Source organism: Coregonus lavaretus, assembly GCF_964263955.1.
Source record: "Coregonus lavaretus genome assembly, contig: HAP1_SCAFFOLD_161, whole genome shotgun sequence".
NCBI classification, from domain to species: Eukaryota; Metazoa; Chordata; class Actinopteri; order Salmoniformes; family Salmonidae; genus Coregonus; species Coregonus lavaretus.
The window spans coordinates 291,054-312,459 of NW_028161655.1; the positions used below are offsets into that span (position 1 = coordinate 291,054).

At 42.4% G+C, this 21,406-nt stretch overlaps 1 protein-coding gene and 1 long non-coding RNA gene across 2 annotated transcripts in view; both read left to right on the top strand.

Annotated features, from left to right (window-relative positions):
- The window catches only part of LOC311120284 (transient receptor potential cation channel subfamily M member 7-like), a 71,657-nt gene extending 54,343 nt beyond the window's left edge, over positions 1 to 17,314 (top strand). Inside the window, exons 27-44 of the mRNA XM_084194913.1 lie at positions 1,495 to 1,589; positions 2,004 to 2,100; positions 2,239 to 2,318; positions 2,427 to 2,464; positions 3,350 to 3,381; positions 3,528 to 3,575; positions 4,232 to 4,276; positions 4,597 to 4,662; positions 7,834 to 7,982; positions 8,156 to 8,290; positions 10,373 to 10,455; positions 10,626 to 10,831; positions 11,235 to 11,286; positions 11,454 to 11,560; positions 13,388 to 14,716; positions 15,700 to 15,764; positions 16,183 to 16,558; positions 16,861 to 17,314. Of these exons, the coding sequence (XP_084051039.1) occupies positions 1,495 to 1,589; positions 2,004 to 2,100; positions 2,239 to 2,318; positions 2,427 to 2,464; positions 3,350 to 3,381; positions 3,528 to 3,575; positions 4,232 to 4,276; positions 4,597 to 4,662; positions 7,834 to 7,982; positions 8,156 to 8,290; positions 10,373 to 10,455; positions 10,626 to 10,831; positions 11,235 to 11,286; positions 11,454 to 11,560; positions 13,388 to 13,491 (1,337 nt within the window). The 3' untranslated portion in view covers positions 13,492 to 14,716; positions 15,700 to 15,764; positions 16,183 to 16,558; positions 16,861 to 17,314. The remainder of the gene's footprint in view (positions 1 to 1,494; positions 1,590 to 2,003; positions 2,101 to 2,238; positions 2,319 to 2,426; positions 2,465 to 3,349; positions 3,382 to 3,527; positions 3,576 to 4,231; positions 4,277 to 4,596; positions 4,663 to 7,833; positions 7,983 to 8,155; positions 8,291 to 10,372; positions 10,456 to 10,625; positions 10,832 to 11,234; positions 11,287 to 11,453; positions 11,561 to 13,387; positions 14,717 to 15,699; positions 15,765 to 16,182; positions 16,559 to 16,860) is intronic.
- Positions 17,315 to 18,582: 1,268 nt separating this feature from the next.
- LOC311120251 lies at positions 18,583 to 19,422 on the top strand. The gene is made up of 2 exons (XR_014612139.1): positions 18,583 to 18,659; positions 18,962 to 19,422. It is a non-coding gene; the product is annotated as an uncharacterized lncRNA (long non-coding RNA).
- Positions 19,423 to 21,406: the final 1,984 nt, after the last annotated feature.

Genomic DNA, 21,406 nt, shown 5'->3' on the forward strand with positions numbered 1-21,406 from the left:
CGGGATGCAGAGCTCAATTTGGCCTCTGCATGCCTCCGGAGGCTCCGCAATTGCGTCACACTATCCATACGGCGCCTCCGACCACATTTGTGGATCAAGCATAAATTGGCACTTAGTCAGCAACGGGGAATAATGCTGCGTTCATAACCAAGTGGGAAGTTGGTAGGCCAATTTAGCACATACGTCTGGGAAAAATGAGGGGGAACAGTTGACCCCTTACATTGAAGCCATGATGTTTAAGGCAGATCGGGATACTGCAGGCTGTTTTATCCAGAAAGCAGGATACCTCATTATAGTCAATGGGAAAATGGCAATCTTTGTGGTCAATATTCGTGAGAATTTATTTTTATCCAAAACAATCATAGTACGAATAATTGCTTCTATTACACAGATATATGTCCTTGCACCTATTTTTTGTAAAATAAGTTTGTAAAATAATTGGTTCAAGGACATGCATCTGGTATAATAGAAACAATTATTGGAATTGCACACAGAATACTGTAAGTTAATGATAATTTATTTGCTACCGGCAGCCTGCAGTATCATCCAGTTGAACGCCCCTCCAACTCAATAATTACTGGTGGGAAACTTGTCTCATCCCTGAGCTCCGACTTCTCGCACATGCTGATCTCTGACTTTGATAACAGCACTTTCAGTAAAATGTAACAATTATTCATAAAAAGCTATTTACTAATATGATTTTTGAAAACTATATAATATGTTTACAAGCATGATAGCTGTACATTTAGTTTATGGTTGACACCACTTGTTGGCCATTAGCCAATCTGTGTTTCTCAACGAGTTGAAAGCACGTGAACACCTCCAACTGTTATTAACTTCACAACTGGTAATTACCACCTTTCCACTTAGGTATGAACGCGGTAGTGCACTACATAGAGAGCAGGGTGTGATTTGGGACGTTACCTAGGAAGAAGTGCCAGGGATGTAGGGTGCTAGGATCAGCTTTGTAATTGACTTGTCGTCATTGTCTCTCTTTCAGATCTGTCTCTTTCTTTCTCTCTCGCTCTCGCTCTCTCCCTGTCAATTAGTGTGTCCACCTTTTGTCTTGTCTAACGTCGTTGGGGTGTTGGCCTCTGGTTGCAGGGGACAGGGTTGTGACTGTATCACCATGGATTGATTGATTGGTTGGTTGAGATTTGCACCCTTTCCTGAATTTGTCTGTATTGGTTAAAGGGTTTGTCACATGGAAAGGTGAAAGGTTGAGGTACCTACCCTCCGTCCATCTGTCTTCCAGTGACTGTCCAAGAGGTCTAAGATGTTCTCTCTAAGGCACAGAACCAGGTGTGGCCAACCCCTGACCTGGGTCAGGGTTGGGGTCAATTCCATTTTAATTCAGGAAGTTATCAAATTTGAATTGAAATTAACCCCAACAAAAAAGCCTGCGACTCTGCAGCCTTCCAGGACCAGTGTTGGCCACCCCTGGTGTGATGCTGTCTATGTATCTGTCTGACTAACAGTGTTCTGGTCCTCCAGGTCATAAAGACAACCTGCACCTGGACCTGCAGCGCTCCTTCCCCAGAGACATCTCCTCCAGACAGCTCAGCCCAGCCACACGGCACAGGGAACAGGTGAGAGAGTATGTGGGATTACGTGTGTGTGTTCCTCCTAGGTATTGAGGCAGTTATTTACTTTCGCTTAGTTCCCGTTTGGGAAGTGGTTGTTGGTTGGTAGAATGTTAGTCATTGTTATGACCATTTTAAAAACCAGAACCTGTTAGTTCTAGTTCGATATTTCTACCAGGGCAGGGGGCAGAGCAGTTTAGTTCCATGTGATCAATTTATTTACATGAAACATCACAGAGACACTTCCACAGAACAAACCAGAATTCCTCAATGGCTTCCTGTCCAAACACATTGTCCCCACAAATCCTAACCTTAGCCTCACTATGTGAAAAACAAGAAAACTGATCTCATCAGCAGAGCCCAGTAGGAGGAAGTTGCTCCTAGATACTGATGTCGGTGTGTCTTTCTCTCTGTCTACAGGGTCATCCTGAAGGCCAAGGTAATATGAGGACGGTCAACTCGTACGCTGGCTTCACTGAGTTTGACCGGAGTCCCTCCTTCCTCCACCCAGACTCCTGTAAGTCCAGGAAGTTAGAGATGTGTTGCTAGACACATGAATACATTGCAGAACCCTGACAAGACCTGCCAGAGGTCAACGACATGTATACCATGTCTGTTAACTGTAAGTGTCTTTGGTTGTTGTGTGTCTCTGCAGCTCTGAGTAAGAGAGAAAGGAGCAGAGTGTCAGCGGAAGACATCCTCATCCAAGAAGACCCCCGAGCTGCACTACTACTGGTGAGAACTGTTCCATAACTATATGATGTCTCACACCCCTTCAGATCCTGAAATCACTTCTGACTGTATAACTGACTGACTGACTGGTATGTTTTCCTGTCTCCTCAGGAGAGGGCTCAGGTCAAGACAGCTCAGGCCAGCAGTCTGTAAGTACCTGACATGCATTCCTACCTTCATCCTGGTTTTTCAGCTGGGGTCCACTTATACTTAGAGCCCTGGATCTTACAGCCCTGGATCTTACAGCCCTGGAAGAGTAGAGTAGATTCATTCACCTACAGCCGTGGGTCTAGTAGAGTATAATAGATCTCTTGATTGTTGATCAGTTCAGTGTTTCCACAGCGTGGCTCGTAACCCTGGGCCAAGCCTGGCTTACCATTACCATGGTGACAGGAAACAATGTTCCAATCACATTTCCAACACAGCCATTAGGGTTAGGGTGAGTGGGTGGTTCGTAGGCTCCCTGCATTATAGCTTCAGAATCTATGAAAGTGTTAGTTCGTTAATGAATAGGTGAACAGTGTTGTACTACTACTGTTCTACTGTATAGGTTAATGTGTTGTGTAGTATCAGCTGTAGAGGTGGATCATAGACTTGGACAACACATCTTTGTATCAGTCCCTTTATGGCGTCTGTGAGGGCATGGGCAGCGCCATTGAGGCCTTCTCCATTTTAGAGTAGTCCATTTTCTTCTTCCACTACTTCTATGAGTTGGTAAACAAACTGAAAGGGGGCATACTGACACCTGTAGTGTGTTGTTTGAACAGGTATAAAGCCAATCTTGGCGATTTTACTGCCACATGCAGTTATGGAACATTTGCTCACAAGTATAATTCATTGGCTGATCCCTCCTGATGACCTGGATGGAATTGTGTGATCCTTCCTTAACCCATAGGAAGTCCCACCAAGTTGACTACTTTAAAATGGTGGAAGTCCTCAATGGCAATGTCCATGCAAAAACATGTTATTTCCAAGTAATGATCTCTATCTCTATGAGGTGGATGTTAATGTCCGTTGTGTGTTCTCTCTCTCAGCAGGGCACCAGGGGAGGACTCAGGAATAAATGGTATGTGTCCATTGGAACTTGCTGTCTCTACGATTACTGTAAATTGATAGTTCCTGATTTCTTTCTCTGAGATGAACAAGGATGACAGGCTATTCACCCCTGTGGTCATGTCTCTGGCTGATGATCTCTTCTCTCCTTCCTCTCAGCTGCATCATGTCTCTACAGACACGCCCACCTGGGGAGCAGGAAGGACTGTGAGTGGATGTGAACTATCCCTTTAACCACTTCTAACTCATTGGGATGTGAACTATCCCTTTAACTACATCTAACTAATTGTGATGTGAACTATCCCTTTAACTACGTCTAACTCATTGTGATGTGAACTATCCCTTTAACTGTCTAACACATTGTGTTGTGAACTATCCCTTTAACTATGTCTAACTCATTGGGATGTGAACTATCCCTTAAACTATGTCTAACTCATTGGGATGTGAACTATCCCTTTAACTATGTCTAACTCATTGTGATGTGAACTATCCCTTTAACTATGTCTAACTCATTGTGATGTGAACTATCCCTTTAACTACGTCTAACTCATTGGGATGTGAACTATCCCTTTAACTATGTCTAACTCATTGTGATGTGAACTATCCCTTTAACTATGTGTAACTCATTGTTCATCCACCTCTTCACCTCAATGTACTTTTTCATTCTTATTCTCTTCTCTACATGCTTATTTCTTTCTTATTTTTTACTTGTACTTTTATTAGCAAATGTCATGAGAGGAGAGCTTGCAAGTAAGCATTTTGTTGTATTGTGTACATTTGCTGTAAACCATGCATATCACAAATACACTTTAGATTTGATTGGACAGGATTTGAATAACTGATCTTTATTATTATTTTTGTAGCAATTGGTTCCCCGTTCAAGCCAATGGAAAGCTACCAATACTCAGGTGAGGTTTGGTCCTCTGTAGCTCAGCTGGTAGAGCACGGCGCTTGTAACGCCAAGGTAGTGGGTTCGATCCCCGGGACCACCCATACACAAAAAAAAAAATATTTATGCACGCATGACTGTAAGTCGCTTTGGATAATAGCGTCTGCTAAATGGCATATTATTATTATTATTATTATTATTATTATTATTATTAAATCATACTTTAGTCAGTTGCAGGTCACACCCTATTTCCCACTACATGGAGTAGGATGTCAGTTTACTATGTTGTGTGTATTTGACCTATGTGTGTGTATGCACCTGTGTGTTCCCTCCCTGTAGCTGTGGAGCGTAACAACCTGATGAGGCTGTCTCAGAGCATCCCCTTCACCCCAGTGCCCCCTAGAGGTAAGATACAACATTGCACATCCCATTCATCCCAGTGCCCCCTAGAGGTAAGATACGGTATGACACCACACCTCTCCCCCTTGACCTGGGTCCTTTTCATCAGGCACCACATGGAAAAAAATGGGCTGATAAGAAACGCTCATTGTCCCCTACGATTGAATCAGAGTGTGACTATGGATTTGTCTCCGTCCGTTTGTGCGTACATTAATCACACGCGATATCGCTCGTCCATATATGTATATATTCTTAATTCATTCCTTACTTAGGTTTGTGTGTATTGGGTATATGTTGTGAAATTGTTAGATATTACTTGTTAGATATTACAGCATTGTCGGAACTAGAAGCACAAGCATTTCGCTACACCCGCAATAACATCTGCTAAACACATGTATGTGACCAATAACATTTTATTTTATTTGATATCTCAGACACCACTGACCCGATTTTGAGGAAACTTGGTTGAATGATGCTTCTTGCCATAGAGATCCGGCATTTACAAATGTACACTGATTGGCCAAGGGGCGCGCAATAGTAATCAACTGAAATGTCTAACTTTGAACAAGCATATCTCCTCTCCCATTTAAGCTACAGTCATGACATTTCAGTGAGGGAAAAAAGTATTTGATCCCCTGCTGATTTTGTACGTTTGCCCACTGACAAAGACATGATCAGTCTATAATTTTAATGGTAGGTTTATTTGAACAGTGAGACACAGAATAAAAAAATTCCAGAAAAACGCATGTCAAAAATGTTATAAATTGATTTGCATTTTAATGAGGGAAATAAGTATTTGACCCCTCTGCAAAACATGACTTAGTACTTGGTGGCAAAACCCTTGTTGGCAATCACAGAGGTCAGACGTTTCTTGTAGTTGGCCACCAGGTTTGCACACATCTCAGGAGGGATTTTGTTCCACTCCTCTTTGCAGATCTTCTCCAAGTCATTAAGGTTTCGAGGCTGACGTTTGGCAACTCAAACCTTCAGCTCCCTCCACAGATTTTCTATGGGATTAAGGTCTGGAGACTGGCTAGGCCACTCCAGGACCTTAATGTGCTTCTTCTTGAGCCACTCCTTTGTTGCCTTGGCCGTGTGTTTTGGGTCATTGTCATGCTGGAATACCCATCCACGACCCATTTTCAATGCCCTGGCTGAGGGAAGGAGGTTCTCACCCAAGATTTGACGGTACATGGCCCCGTCCATCGTCCCTTTGATGCGGTGAAGTTGTCCTGTCCTCTTAGCAGAAAAACACCCCCAAAGCATAATGTTTCCACCTCCATGTTTGACGGTGGGGATGGTGTTCTTGGGGTCATAGGCAGCATTCCTCCTCCTCCAAACACGGCGAGTTGAGTTGATGCCAAAGAGCTTGATTTTGGTCTCATCTGACCACAACACTTTCACCCAGTTCTCCTCTGAATCATTCAGATGTTCATTGGCAAACTTCAGACGGCCCTGTATATGTGCTTTCTTTAGCAGGGGGACCTTGCGGGCGCTGTAGGATTTCAGTCCTTCATGGCGTAGTGTGTTTACCAATTGTTTTCTTGGTGACTATGGTCCCAGCTGCCTTGAGATCATTGACAAGATCCTCCCGTGTAGTTCTAGGCTGATTCCTCACCGTTCTCATGATCATTGCAACTCCACAAGGTGAGATCTTGCATGGAGCCCCAGGCCGAGGGAGATTGACAGTTATTTTGTGTTTCTTCCATTTGCGAATAATCGCACCAACTGTTGTCACCTTCTCACCAAGCTGCTTGGCGATGGTCTTGTAGCCCATTCCAGCCTTGTGTAGGTCTACAATCTTGTCCCGGACATCCTTGGAGAGCTCTTTGGTCTTGGCCATGGTGGAGAGTTTGGAATCTGATTGATTGATTGCTTCTGTGGACAGGTGTCTTTTATACAGGTAACAAGCTGAGATTAGGAGCACTCCCTTTAAGAGTGTGCTCCTAATCTCAGCTCGTTACCTGTATAAAAGACACCTGGGAGCCAGAAATCTTTCTGATTGAGAGGGGGTCAAATACTTATTTCCCTCATTAAAATGCAAATCAATTTATAACATTTTTGACATGCGTTTTTCTGGATTTTGTTGTTGTTATTCTGTCTCTCACTGTTCAAATTAACCTACCATTAAAATTATAGACTGATCATTTCTTTGTCAGTGGGCAAACGTACAAAATCAGCAGGGGATCAAATACTTTTTTCCCTCACTGTATATGCAGACCCTCATGAGCAACAAGTTTCCCATAAGGACATGTAAGATCCGCCCATTTGATTTTCTGCAAATGAGACTTTTTCTCCCCCACCAAACTTTGAACAAGCATATCTCCTGTCCCGTTTGAGCTACAATCATGTAATTTCGTACATATGTATCTCCTCATGAGAAATACGTTTCCAATAAGGACCTTTTTTCTCTCTCATTAATCCATGCAACGTACGTTTGAATAATTTTCACTAATTGGCCCAAGAGGGTGTGGGTGGGGGGCGCTGCATAATTTGTGAGTACAACATGTTTACTGGTGCCTTGTTTTAATTTTCCACAGTGAAATGCTTTTAACCGTTTTCCATTGCGTGACGTTTTCCATTGCGTGAACACGACCCTAATTACGCTTTGCCCTTTTCAACTGATTCGGGATCCATTTTCTTCCACTGTGGTGGTTTCACGGACCGTGTCCTACTGTCTGACTCAGCTATAGTCTAGCTAGTTGAAAGGACTGCAGTGTTGGGGTCAATTCCGTTTCAATTCAGGAAGTAAACTGAAATTCCATTCCCAGTGTTTCTAATTTATAAACAATGAGATTGAACTGTCCCACCCCAACCCTGGAGAACTGGACAGGTGCAGGCAAGGTGACCCCACCCAGCCCCAGCCCCGGGACAGGAGACTGGGCAGGTGACCTTGTCCTTGTCCTATCACCGGTCTGTTAGAATGAGGACGTAAAGTGGGACATATCATGGCCAGTTAAGGAAAATAAGGAAGCCAGTTTAACCAATAAATAATAGGTTAACTCCCCCTGACACACCCTCTGAGAGTGGGTTCACGGCCAGGGTCAAAACCAGTTTAACCTATAAACGCCCTATCCTGTGTGGCCGCAATTATGTATTTAACACACACTCATACAACACTGTCTGTGTGTGTGTGTGTGTGTGTGTGTGTGTGTGTGTGTGTGCTGCCCCCTGTAGGTGAGCCAGTAACAGTATATCGTCTGGAGGAGAGTTCTCCCAACACCATCAACAACAGCATGTCCTCCTGGGCTCACAAAGGTCTCTGTGCCAAGATAGAGTTCCTCAGTAAGGAGGAGATGGGAGGGGGGCTGCGGCGTGCACTCAAGGTATAGTTGGTGTGTGTGGGGTCACTACTGTGCACTGTCTTCTACATGTAACTGAACATGGAAAAGTATTGCTATTGGTTTGTTGCTTTTGTTGTTGTTGGTTTGTTGCATTGTTGTACAATAATGTATTTCTCAGAAGGAAAATAAACTATAACTATTGTATTCTACTCTAGGTGCTGTGTACGTGGTCGGAGTATGACATTCTGAAGCCAGGTCACCTGTATATCGTTAAGTCCTTCCTACCAGAGGTGGTCCAGACCTGGCAGAGCATCTACAAGGAGGACACTGTGCTGCTGCTCTGTCTCAGGGTAGAGGAGAACGCGCTTCACCCAACGATATATACACTGAGTGTACAAAACATTAGGAACACCTTCCTAATCAAGGCTTTAAAATCCTTCTTTAACCTGTCTCCTCCCCATCATCTACACTGATTGAAGTGGATTTAAAAGGTGACATCAATAAGGGATTATAGCTTTCACCTGGTCCGTTTGTCATGGAAAGGGCCATGTTTTGTACACTCAGTGTTTCCCTGATTCATTCCCATTACTCAAAGCCCCGAAAGGAGGACTAGGAATATGGCGACCTGGTGGCTTCAAAGGCTCTTATTGGCCAAGACATAGTGTCAGCTATCCAGGGCTTACAGTGCATTCGGAAAGTATTCAGACCATTGACCTACACACAATACCCCATAATGACAAAGTGAAAACAGTTTCTTTTTTACATTTTTGCAAATGACAAAAAAATTTAAAACAGAAATACCTTATTTACATAAGTATTCAGACCCTTTGCTATGAGACTCAATATTGAGCTCAGGTGCATCCTGTTTCCATTGATCATCCTTGATGTTTCTACAACTTGATTGGAGTCCACCTGTGGTAAATTCAATTGATTGGACATGATTTGGAAAGGCACACACCTGTCTATATAATGTCTCACAGTTGACAGTGCGTGTCAGAGCAAAAACTAAGCCATGAGGTGGAAGGAATTGTCCGTAGAGCTCTGAGACAGGATTGTGTCGAGGCACAGATCTGAGGAAGGGTACCAAAACATTTCTGCTGCATTGAAGGTCTCCAAGAACACAGTGGCCTCCATCATTCTTAAATGGAAGAAGTTTGGAACCACCAAGACTCTTCCTAGAGCTGGCCAGCCAGCCAAACTGAGCAATCGGGGGAGAAGGGCCTTGGTCAGGGAGGTGACCAAGATCCGATGGTCACTCTGACAGAGCTCCAGAGTTCCTCTGTGGAGATGGAAGAACCTTCCAGAAGGACAACCATCTCTGCAGCACTCCACCAATCAGGCCTTTATGGTACAGTGGCCAGAAGGAAGCCACTCCTCAGTAAAAGGCACATGACAGCCCGCTTGGAGTTTGCCAAAAGGCACCTAAAGGACTCTCGGACCATGAAAAACAAGATTCTCTGGTCTGATGAAACCAAGATTGAACTCTCTGGCCTGAATGCCAAGCGTCACGTCTGGAGGAAACCTGGCAACATCCCTACGGTGAAGCATGGTGGTGGCAGCATTATGCTGTGGGGATGTTTTTCAGCGGCAGGGACTGGGAGACTAGTCAGGATTGAGTAAAAGATGAACGGCGCAAAGTACAGAGAGATCCTTGATGAAAACCTGCTACAGAGCGCTCAGGACCTTAGACTGGGGGTGAAGGTTTACCTTCCAACAGGACAACTACCCTAAGCACACAGCCAAGTTAACGCAGGAGTGGCTTCGGGACAAGTCTCTGAATGTCCTTGAGTGGCCCAGCCAGAGCCCGGACTTGAACCCAATCGAACATCTCTGGAGATGTGCAATGACGCTCCCCATCCAACCTGACAGAGCTTGAGAGGATCTGCAGAGAAGAATGGGAGAAACTCCCCAAATACAGGTGTGCCAAGCTTGTAGTGTCATACTCAAGAAGACTCAAGGCTGTAATCGCTGCCAAAGGTGCTTGAACAAAGTACTGAGTAAAGGGTCTGAATACTTATCTAAATGTGATATTTCTGGTTTTTAATTTTAATAAATTTGCAAACATTTCTAAAATCCTGGTTTTGCTTTGCCATTATGGGGTATTGTGTGTAGATTGATGAGCGGGGGGGGGGGGACAATATAAGATTTAACATAACAAAATGTGGAAAGGGTCTGAATACGTTCCGAATGCACTGTATATACGTAATTGGCTTCACCTCTGTACGTATACACACACACACACACACACACACACACACACAATAGCAGGACACAACTCTATGGTTAGTTTTCCACCCTCTCTTCCTCCATTCTATTCATCCATCCTTCCTCCTCTACTGTCTATTCAAGGCTATTTCATGTGGAAATATGGAAATACCTCATACACTGGGATCATCTCTCTCTCTCTCATTCATTGATTTCTCTTTTGACAGGAAATTCAACAGCAGAGAGCTGCTCAGAAACTGACATTTGCCTTCAACCAAATAAGGCCCAAGACAATCCCTTACTCTCCCAGGTACACACACACACACACACACCAGAGCTATATGGCACAGTTCTCATTTAGCTGCTTGGTTTCAGGTGTTTTCAGCTGCTAACATTAAAAATGATTTTATTTTGGCATTTTAAACATGAATTTCAGAAGACAGAGTGCCCACCTCTCTGTCTCTCTGTCTCTGTGTGTAGGTTTCTGGAGGTGTTTCTGTTGTACTGTCACTCTGCAGGCCAGTGGTTTGCTATAGAGGAGTGTATTACTGGAGAGTTCAGGAAGTTTAACAATAACAACGGGGACGAGATTGTCCCGACCAACCTTCTGGAGGAGACCATGCTGGCCTTCAGCCACTGGACATACGAGTACACCCGGGGAGAGCTGTTAGTGCTGGACCTACAAGGTAATACTGACCTTCAACCCCTAACCTTTAACCCCTGACCCTTCAGTGACTGGACATACAGTACCAGTCAAAGGTTTGGACACACCTACTAATTCAAGGATTTTTCTTTCTTTTTACTATTTTCTACATTGTAGAATAATAGTGAAGACCAAAAGTGTTAAACAAATCAAAATATATTTTAGATTTTAGATTCTTCAAAGTAGCCACCCTTTGCCTTGATGACAGCTTTGCACACTCTTGGCATTCCTAACCCCTGACCTCCAACCCCTAACCTTTAACCCCTGACACTTCAGTGACTGGACATACGAGAACACCAGGAGAGAGTTGTGCTGGGCTGGTCAAAATCCTGTAAATACAAATCCCTCCCATTAGTAACTGCTATCTCTGTGTTTGTGTTTTTTAGGAGTGGGGGAGATTCTGACTGATCCGTCTGTCATAAAGAGTGGAGAGAAGGGGTGTGTAAACCTGTTTCTGTTCTCTCAAATTCAAAAATCATGTTTCACTTTGTTGTAAAACCTTTATAACATTCCCATTTTAATCCATAGATCATACAACACAATATTTGGACCTTTAGAATGCTCACATAATTAATAATAATAATGTTGTCTTGATTAATCTGTAGGTCATATGACATGATATTTGGTCCTGCCAACCTGGGAGACGACGCCATCAGAAACTTCCGTGCCAAACACCACTGTAACTCCTGCTGCAGGAAACTCAAACTTCCCGGTAGGGAATTCTCTCTCTGTTTGTTTTCCGTTTGCATCCGAGTGTGTCCGTTACTATGGAGACGGGGTGAGCTTATCTGTTGCTATGGGGACAGAGGACTGTGGGCGAAAGGGGACAATGCAGATTCGAATATAAGGCTCTAGGACAATGGAGTAGTGACATTGTTACAGTGCCTTGCAAAGGTATTCATCCCCCTTGGCGTTTTTCCTATTTTGTTGCATTACAACAAATTTAAATTGTACTGCAAATTTAAATTGATTTTTATTTGGATTTCATGTAATGGACATACACAAAATAGTCCAAATTGGTGAAGTGAAATGAAAAAAGTAACTTGTTTCAAACAAATCTAATAAATAACGGAAAAGTGGTGCGTGCATATGTATTCACCCCCTTTGCTATGAAGCCCCTAAATAAGATCTGGTGCAACCAATTATCTTCAGAAGTCACATAATTAGTTAATAAAGTCCAATCTAAGTGTCACATGATCTGTCACATGATCTCAGTGTATATATACACACACCTGTTCTGAAAGGCCCCAGAGTCTGCAACACCACTAAGCAAGGGGTACACCAAGCAAGCGGCACCATGAAGACCAAGGAGCTCTCCAAACAGGTCAGGGACAAAGTTGTGGAGAAGTACAGATCAGGGTTGGGTTATAAAAAAAATATCAGACATTTTGAACATCCCACGGAGCATCATTAAATCCATTATTAAAAATGTTTAAGAATATGGCACCACAACAAACCTGCCAAGAGAGGGCCACCCACCAAAACTCACGGACCAGGCAAGGAGGGCATTAATCAGAGAGGCAACAAAGAGACCAAAGATAACCCTGAAGGAACTGCAAAGCTCCACAGCGGAGATTGGAGTATCTGTCCATAGGACCACTTTAAGCCGTACACTCCACAGAGCTGGGCTTTATGGAAGAGTGGCCAGAAAAGGCCATTGCTTAAAGAAAAAAATAAGCAAACACATTTGGTGTTCGGCATGTGGGAGACTCCCCAAACATATGGAAGAAGGTACTCTGGTCAGATGAGACTAAAATTGAGCTTTTTGGCCATCAAGGAAAACGCTATGTCTGGTGCAAACCCAACACCTCTCATCACCCCGAGAACACCATCCCTACAGTGAAGCATGGTGGTGGCAGCATCATGCTGTGGGGATGTTTTTCATCGGCAGGGACTGGGAAACTGGTCAGAATTGAAGAAATGATGGATGGCGCTAAATACAGGGGAATTCTTGAGGGAAACCTGTTTCAGTCTTCCAGAGATTTGAGACTGGGACGGAGGTTCACCTTCTAGCAGGACAATTACCCTAAGCATACTGATAAAGCAACACTCGAGTGGTTTAAGGGGAAACATTTAAATGTCTTGGAATGGCCTAGTCAAAGCCCAGACCTCAATCCAATTGAGAATCTGTGGTATGACTTAAAGATTGCTGTACACCAGCAGAACCCATCCAACTTGAAGGAGCTGGAGCAGTTTTGCCTTGAAGAATAGGCAAAAATCCCAGTGGCTAGATGTGCCAAGCTTATAGAGACATACCCCAAGAGACTTGCAGCTGTAATTGCTGCAAAAGGTGGCTCTACAAAGTATTGACTTTGGGGGGGTGAATAGTTATGCACGCTCAAGCTTTCTGTTTTTTTGTCTTATTTCTTGTTTGTTTCACAATAAAAAAATCCATTTAAATTCCAGGTTGTAAGGCAACAAAATAGGAAAAATGCCAAGGGGGGTGAATACTTTCGCAAGCCACTGTATTTCAGCTGTATGTAATAGATGGATGCCTGTCTGTCTGCCTCATCTCTCTCCTCTTCCTGTGTCTGTTCAGATCTGAAGCGGAACGAGTACACGCCGGACAAACTGATGCTGCCTCAGGACGAATCACACGACCCCGGAAGCGGGACCCGCCCCTCAATGAGGCTCATGCTCTGATCCTATTGGACAGAGATAGAGAAAAGAGGCCAGTGCTGTTATTCTATTGGCCAATGCCATAGAGGAGGAAGGAAGAAGTAGTGCGCAGACCTCATCGGTCATGGCTAGAAGGGATCCAGCTTTTGTCAAATTAGCTTCAGATTTGACTTTTCATAGCAGGTTAGGAGAATTAGGTTAATGTTAGGAAAAGAGTTAGGGTTAGCTAAAATAAAACGTTTTACATTAATTTGACAAAAGCTGGATGAGGTGGGTTTAGCCATGACCCACCTCATCCAATCAACTGGAAGAGCCACGCCTGTGTTTCCATGGAGACCAATGCATGCATGCAGAACTGTGTTACTTTTGTATCTGTCCTACCAGAAACTGTGTCCAACCAACACCAATCAGCAACCAAGAAGATTCTTTTTTTTAATGTGTAAATGGGGAACAAAACTTTTAAATCTGTTTTTTTTTTACTACAAGTTTATATGTTATGAGTGTGTGTATATATATATCTATATATATATATATATAAACATAAATGGTTATTAACAGGTACAATATCATTGCATAAAGAGACGGTATAGTACTTATTCTGAACTATGAAAAGCCTTGTATATACTAAAGCAAAACTAAAGTGCATTGCCTGTGTCTGTAGGGCTGGACTGTAAGGGTTAACCCGCTGAGATACAATTTGCAACACTTTATACAGAATGTCACCAGATACTTTTTTATAAATGTAAAATACCTGTTATGGCATTAGTGGTTCATATTTAATGAGAAGACACATTAATTAGAAAGTCTTGTAAAATATGGGCAGATTGCAATGCAACTTTTACAGTACATATGGAATAATTGTATTCTGTTGAACTCTTCTAAAATGTGTCCATCAAATATTGCTGATAGTTTTTAAATGTTACAAAGCTGGTACTATTATTGTTATTTCTTTGTCATCACGTATTGTATGAGCAAATACCAATCTAGTGTATCTTATAGATACTTATATCTGGTACTGAGCAGAAGCAGATGATATTTTATGCAGGGGAGTGTAAGGTTCTATTACTCTACATTTTCTACTGTATATTATTTAAACTAATAAAATGAAAAAATGACAGTTATGTCCCATTCCTTGTACAGAATGAGGCTGATACTGTCTTGTGGGGATGAGGCCCCCACATTCTTCAGTATGACTGCAGCTGCTGGCAGAGACACACACCTGTTGATGAGCCAGCTGATAAAGAACCCAGTAGGCAACAGTTATTCATCAGTTACTCAACAGACTATTTGTCTGTAACCCAACACCATTACCCTACAGTTAGAAGGTCTGGATGGGAACTCTGCATATTTCCTCCTTTTCACAAACTTCATCTCCACCTATATCTTTAGCAGTTTAGGAACATCGATCAACGGTGATAACGATTCTCGGTGTTGTCACATAAAGTCCAGTGGAAAGCAACATTATGTAAAATCAGTATGTATAGTGATATGTCCATTTTACTGCCACATATCTTTGTCAGAGGTGGAACTGCCTTAGAGCTGTCAAATCCACAAGCGGCTCCTGGCATTATACCTAAAGTGGACATTGCCATTGGCTGCACGGAGTTAAGTTCCAACACTGGAATGTGAGATGTAATCTACACCTTGATTAGGATGATAAAAAAACGTATTTAGTTGAATGATTTTTCAATTTGACTAATTATTTCTATATAGCCTACACTTTCTCGTTCTGAACTTCCAAAGCGAATGGGGGCGGGTATGGCTTCATGAAGAGGCAAGAGCAGCTGCTCACTGATTTGATGGCTCCAACACAGTTCCACCACCAAGTCATCCGCTATGCGGGTGTCTGCCATCGCTGGTTAAGGCTTGATTGAACCTAGGCCTTAGTAGTAGTAAGTTAGCAGTAGTAGTTATTAGTAATAGTAGGACTCCATATGTTTGTGTTTGTTGTTTTTATGTCCTATGAATTTGTATGACAATTTTTTCACACATTTCTGTGAAAATAGACAAAATCATTTTTGATCTTTGGCAAATAGAGAGCAGAGTACAGTATATTGACATTCTGTTGGTCAAATAGCAGAAGGATTTTTTTTTACCACTTCCTGTCTAGGCTAGATAAACCAGTCTACTGGTTTAGGCGTGGTTAGATGGGGGCCAGTGACTCTGCAGTTTACTCAGCTTATCTGTAACCGTGCTCACCTGCTTTCACTTTCGCATTGCTCACACACACAGGTTCTAGAGAGGAGAAACTACCAAGAGATAAGAATCATGTCTGTGGAAATCCACATAGAATATTGGTAAGTTATTGTCAAACGTTTTACTACATCTGTTAATGTCTACTCTAAAATGATATTAGGAGATCTGGTGTTATACCCAAGAAAACATTACAGTGAGTCCATGTACAAACTGTCTGAATGTGTTGGTGTGGAACCAATAGACTTCCTATTGCCTCAGGTTATTGATTTAAAGGGATAGTTTACACACAAAACATTTTTTTTACATGATTTTCCACTTAGACTGATGATGTAAATAATTAGTTTCTCTAACTTTTATCAAAGTTTCAGCCACCCTCTCCATTTCTATTGTCCAGTGTAAAGTTAGAGATATGACATGCCATGTGCAGCCTGTGTGACAGTGTGTGTGTGACCGTATGTGTGTGACAGTGTGTGTGTGACAGTGTTTGTTGTAACGGTGTGTTTGTGTTGTGGGCTGCAGTAGTGGATGAGGGTACGAGTCTCGCTATCAGGACCTGGCATCCGCCATCAAGCGGAATGTTCCTGATGCGACGGTGACGGGAACCACAGGGCGGCGTTCTAAGTTACTCACACACACACAGCTTGAAGTTACCCTGTCAGATACAGTGACGTCATAGCTGTGTTTTACACACAGAACAATGTCACAGATCCCATCAGACTTCAACTGACTACACTATGATGGTCCATCCATCAGATTTGATCAATACCTCAGATTATTATTTTATTTTCTAACCTAACTGCTCATGGTTTGTCCCACAGCCAGTTTCGAGGTAACAGTGAATGGTAAACTGGCTTACTCTAAACTGGAGGCAGGAGGATTCCCAGACACCAAGGAGGTGGGTGTTGTTCCTGTTCTAACCACCAGGTGGCACCATACTCAATGTATCTTCATGTTATGTCTGAGGTCAAGCCACACTATCTGAACCTGAACAGTAGCTCAGAAGTGTAAAGTCAGGGAGCATGGATAAGACGATAAGGCATGGGATCCAATCCCAGCCAAGTCATACTATTTATTTAAGCATTTCATTGTACTGTATAGTATACATCATGTGTATCCTGTGCATATGATATGACAAATATACCTTCATTTGATTTATCGCCTACATGCTCTCTGTAACATGCGCTACCATCTGACCAGCTGGTGGCGATGGTGAGGGAGGTGAGCCACGGAGGAAAGGTGGAGAAAGTGAAGAAGGATAAGTGCGTTCTCCAATAGATGAGTGGAGAGAGAGAGAGAGATGAGGAGGAAAGGAGAGAGCCGGACAGGAGGAGGAAGAGTGTTTTCTAAGATTCTGGGTCCTGATCTGATTCTATTAATGATTGTTCACAATTAAACTAGGGATGTGCAACATGATGAAGACTAGTCATTTCAACTGTCTGTGATCTGAGGGAAATACTCTGTTTTATACAATCATGTCATTTTATGTTATTCCTTGTCTGTTTTTCTTTCGTTATACAGACAAAAATATTATATTCAACTGACCAACATTTAGATTTACATTCTATAAATTATATTGTACTCAATGTAGATCTCTGCAGTTGTATAGGCTTTACGTGTATTTTTAAATGATCAAATAAATTCAATTAATCAATTGGTATTGAGTTTGTGTGTTGGGAGGGTGCTGTCTGACATTTATTGGTGTTTTGTTTTTAAATGGCTGTATAAAGATTAACGTTTTTATTGAACTTGTGACACTTCATCCAAGAGGGGAATTTATTCCAGTTGTGGAGTGCGAGGGAATTACCACTCTGCCATCTGGAGTTTTGCTACATTTTACCACCCAATGTATTCCATGGAATTTAGAGCTGATTTATTATTCATTCTATCCACTCTATAAGCCTCTGTCAAATGCACTTTAAATTGTAATACATCTGTTCTGTGATAGCCTCCAGCATATTGGAGAATATTGTAGAATCTGATCCTTTCTACCCCTCTATCCCGCTTTCTCCCTCTCTATCCACCTGTTACCTGAAAGGGTGTAGTTAGATGGGGGCCAGTGACTCTGCAGTTTACTCAGCTTATCTGTAACAGTGCTCACCTGCTTTCATGTTTCTTTAACATTGCTCACACACACACACACAGGTTCTAGAGAGGAGAAACTACCAAGAGATAAGAATCATGTCTGTGGAAATCCACATAGAATATTGGTAAGTTATTGTCAAACGTTTTACTACATCTGTTAATGTCTACTCTAAAATGATATTAGGAGATCTGGTGTTATACCCAAGAAAACATTACAGTGAGTCCATGTACAAACTGTCTGAATGTGTTGGTGTGGAACCAATAGACTTCCTATTGCCTCAGGTTATTGATTTAAAGGGATAGTTTACACACACAAAACATTTTTTTAACATGATTTTCCACTTAGATTGATGATGTAAATAATGAGTTTCTCTAACTTTTACCAAAGTTTCAGCCACCCTCTCCATTTCTATTGTCCAGTGTAAAGTTAGAGATATGACATGCCATGTGCAGCCTGTGTGACAGTGTGTGTGTGATGGTGTGTGTGTGACAGTGTTTGTTGCAACGTGTAACAGTGTGTTTGTGTTGTGGGCTGCAGTAGTGGATGAGGGTACGAGTCTCGCTATCAGGACCTGGCATCCGCCATCAAGCGGAATGTTCCTGATGCGACGGTGACGGGAACCACAGGGCGGCGTTCTAAGTTACTCACACACACACAGCTTGAAGTTACCCTGTCAGATACAGTGACGTCATAGCTGTGTTTTACACACAGAACAATGTCACAGATCCCATCGGACTTCAACTGACTACACTATGATGGTCCATCCATCAGATTTGATCAATACCTCAGATTATTATTTTATATTCTAACCTAACTGCTCATGGTTTGTCCTACAGCCAGTTTCGAGGTAACAGTGAATGGTAAACTGGCTTACTCTAAACTGGAGGCAGGAGGATTCCCAGACACCAAGGAGGTGGGTGTTGTTCCTGTTCTAACCACCAGGTGGCACCATACTCAATGTATCTTCATGTTATGTCTGAGGTCAAGCCACACTATCTGAACCTGAACAGTAGCTCAGAAGTGTAAAGTCAGGGAGCATGGATAAGACGATAAGGCATGGGATCCAATCCCAGCCAAGTCATACTATTTATTTAAGCATTTCATTGTACTGTATAGTATACACCATGTGTATCCTGTGCATATGATATGACAAATATACCTTCATTTGATTTATCGCCTACATGCTCTCTGTAACATGCGCTACCATCTGACCAGCTGGTGGCGATGGTGAGGGAGGTGAGCCACGGAGGAAAGGTGGAGAAAGTGAAGAAGAAGGATAAGTGCGTTCTCCAATAGATGAGTGGAGAGAGATGAGGAGGAAAGGAGAGAGCCGGACAGGAGGAGGAAGAGTGTTTTCTAAGATTCTGGGTCCTGATCTGATTCTATTAATGATTGTTCACAATTAAACTAGGGATGTGCAACATGATGAAGACTAGTCATTTCAACTGTCTGGGATCTGAGGGAAAAACTCATCCTGTGACTCTGTTTTATACAATCATGTCATTTTATGTTATTCTTTGTCTGTTTTTCTTTCGTTATACAGACAAAAATATTATATTCAACTGACCAACATTTAGATTTACATTCTATAAATTATATTGTACTCAATGTAGATCTCTGCAGTTGTATAGGCTTTACGTGTATTTTTAAATGATCAAATAAATTCAATTAATCAATTGGTATTGAGTTTGTGTGTTGGGAGGGTGCTGTCTGACATTTATTGGTGTTTTGTTTTTATATGGCTGTATAAAGATTAAAGTTTTTATTGAACTTGTGACACTTCATCCAAGAGGGGGATTTATTCCAGTTGTGGAGTGCGAGGGAATTACCACTCTGCCATCTGGAGTTTTGCTACATTTTACCACCCAATGTATTCCATGGAATTTAGAGCTGATTTATTATTCATTCTATCCACTCTATAAGCCTCTGTCAAATGCACTTTAAATTGTAATACATCTGTGCTGTGATATCCTCCAGCATATTGGAGAATATTGTAGAATCTGATCCTTTCTACCCCTCTATCCCGCTTTCTCCCTCTCTATCCACCTGTTACCTGAAAGGGTGTAGTTAGATGGGGGCCAGTGACTCGGCACACCAAAAATTAGGGATTCAACAAGGGTTCTTCTAAGATCCTCAAAGTTCTTTGAAGAACCTTAGGGTTCTTGGCACAGAAAATTGGACCCAAAAGGTTCTTCCAAGAACCCCATAGGAGGTGGGGTTCATCGAGGAACCTCATTAGTTGGTGGGGGTTCTTGCAGGAACCTAACTGCCCAACTGAAACATTTGGATTTGAAAGGACAGCAGGTGCAGGCCCTTAACTAAAACATGTAAAGATCTCCTCAATTTAAGGTAAGGTTTGTTCCTTGTATGATCTAAATTGATATTGTTGAACAGTAGCTCAGCAGTGTTAAGCATGGATAAGACGATAAGGCATGGGATCCTATTTCTTTAAGTATTTCATTGTACTGTATAGTATACACCACGTGAATCCTGTTCATATAATATGACAAATATACCTTCATTTGATTTATCTCCTACATGCTCTCTCTGTAACATGTGCTCTACTGTCTGACCAGCTGGTGAGGGAGGTGAGCCGCAGAGGAAAGGTGGAGAAAGTGAAAAAGAAGGAAGATAAGCTTGTTCCCCAGTACAGGGTTTCCCAAACTCGGTCCTGGGGCCCCCCTGGGTGCACGTTTTGGTTTTTGCCCTAGCACTACACAGCTGATTCAAATAATCAAAGCTTGATGATGAGTTGGTTATTTTAATCAGCTGTGTAGTGCTAGGGCAAACACCAAAACGCACCCAGGGGGGTCCCCAGGACCGGGTTTGGGAAACCCTGCACCAGTAGATGAGTGGAGAGCAAGAGGTAGGAAGAGGAGGATAAAAGGAGAGAGGGGGAGAGGAGGAGGACGGTGTTTTCTAAGATCCTGGGTCCTGGCCTGTTTCTATTAATGATTGTTCACATTGAAACTAGGGATGTGCAACATGGAGACTAGAGTCATTTAAACGGTCTGTGATTTAAGGAAAATACTCTTATACTGTTATGTTATGTTGTTATGTAATGTTATGTAATGCTGTTGTTATTCCTCTGTTTTTCTTTCATGATACAGACAGGGATATTATATTAGACTAGCGTTTAGATTGATATTCTATAAGTTATATTCTACTCAATATAGATCTCTGCAGTTGTACATGTATTTTTAAATGATCAAATAAATTAATTCAATCAGTTGGTATTGAGTGTATGTGTTGGGAAGGTAGAGGTTGGGGGATCAGGGGCACACACAACCACTGCACTTTACCTTCCCAGGTAACATCCACACACTCCAGCAGCATCACAGACTGGCCTACCAGGTGACAGTAGTGCGTGCACCATGGACAGATAAAATCTCACACCACCTGAGATCAGAGCACCCATCTACCGCAGGCTTCCTGTCCAGATCCTCATCTACCCTGCTCTCTGTTTCTCCTTCTCTAGCTCTCCATCCCTCTATCCCACCAGGTTCTGAATGATCAGAGATGGAAATAGCTGTTCTATACACAAATCAACATCCTACTGCTATCACACAGTGACACGCTGGCAGTGCCAGCAGGGGTGTAAAGTATTTTTACTTAAGTCGTTTTTTGGGGTATCTGTACTTTACTTTACTATTTATATTT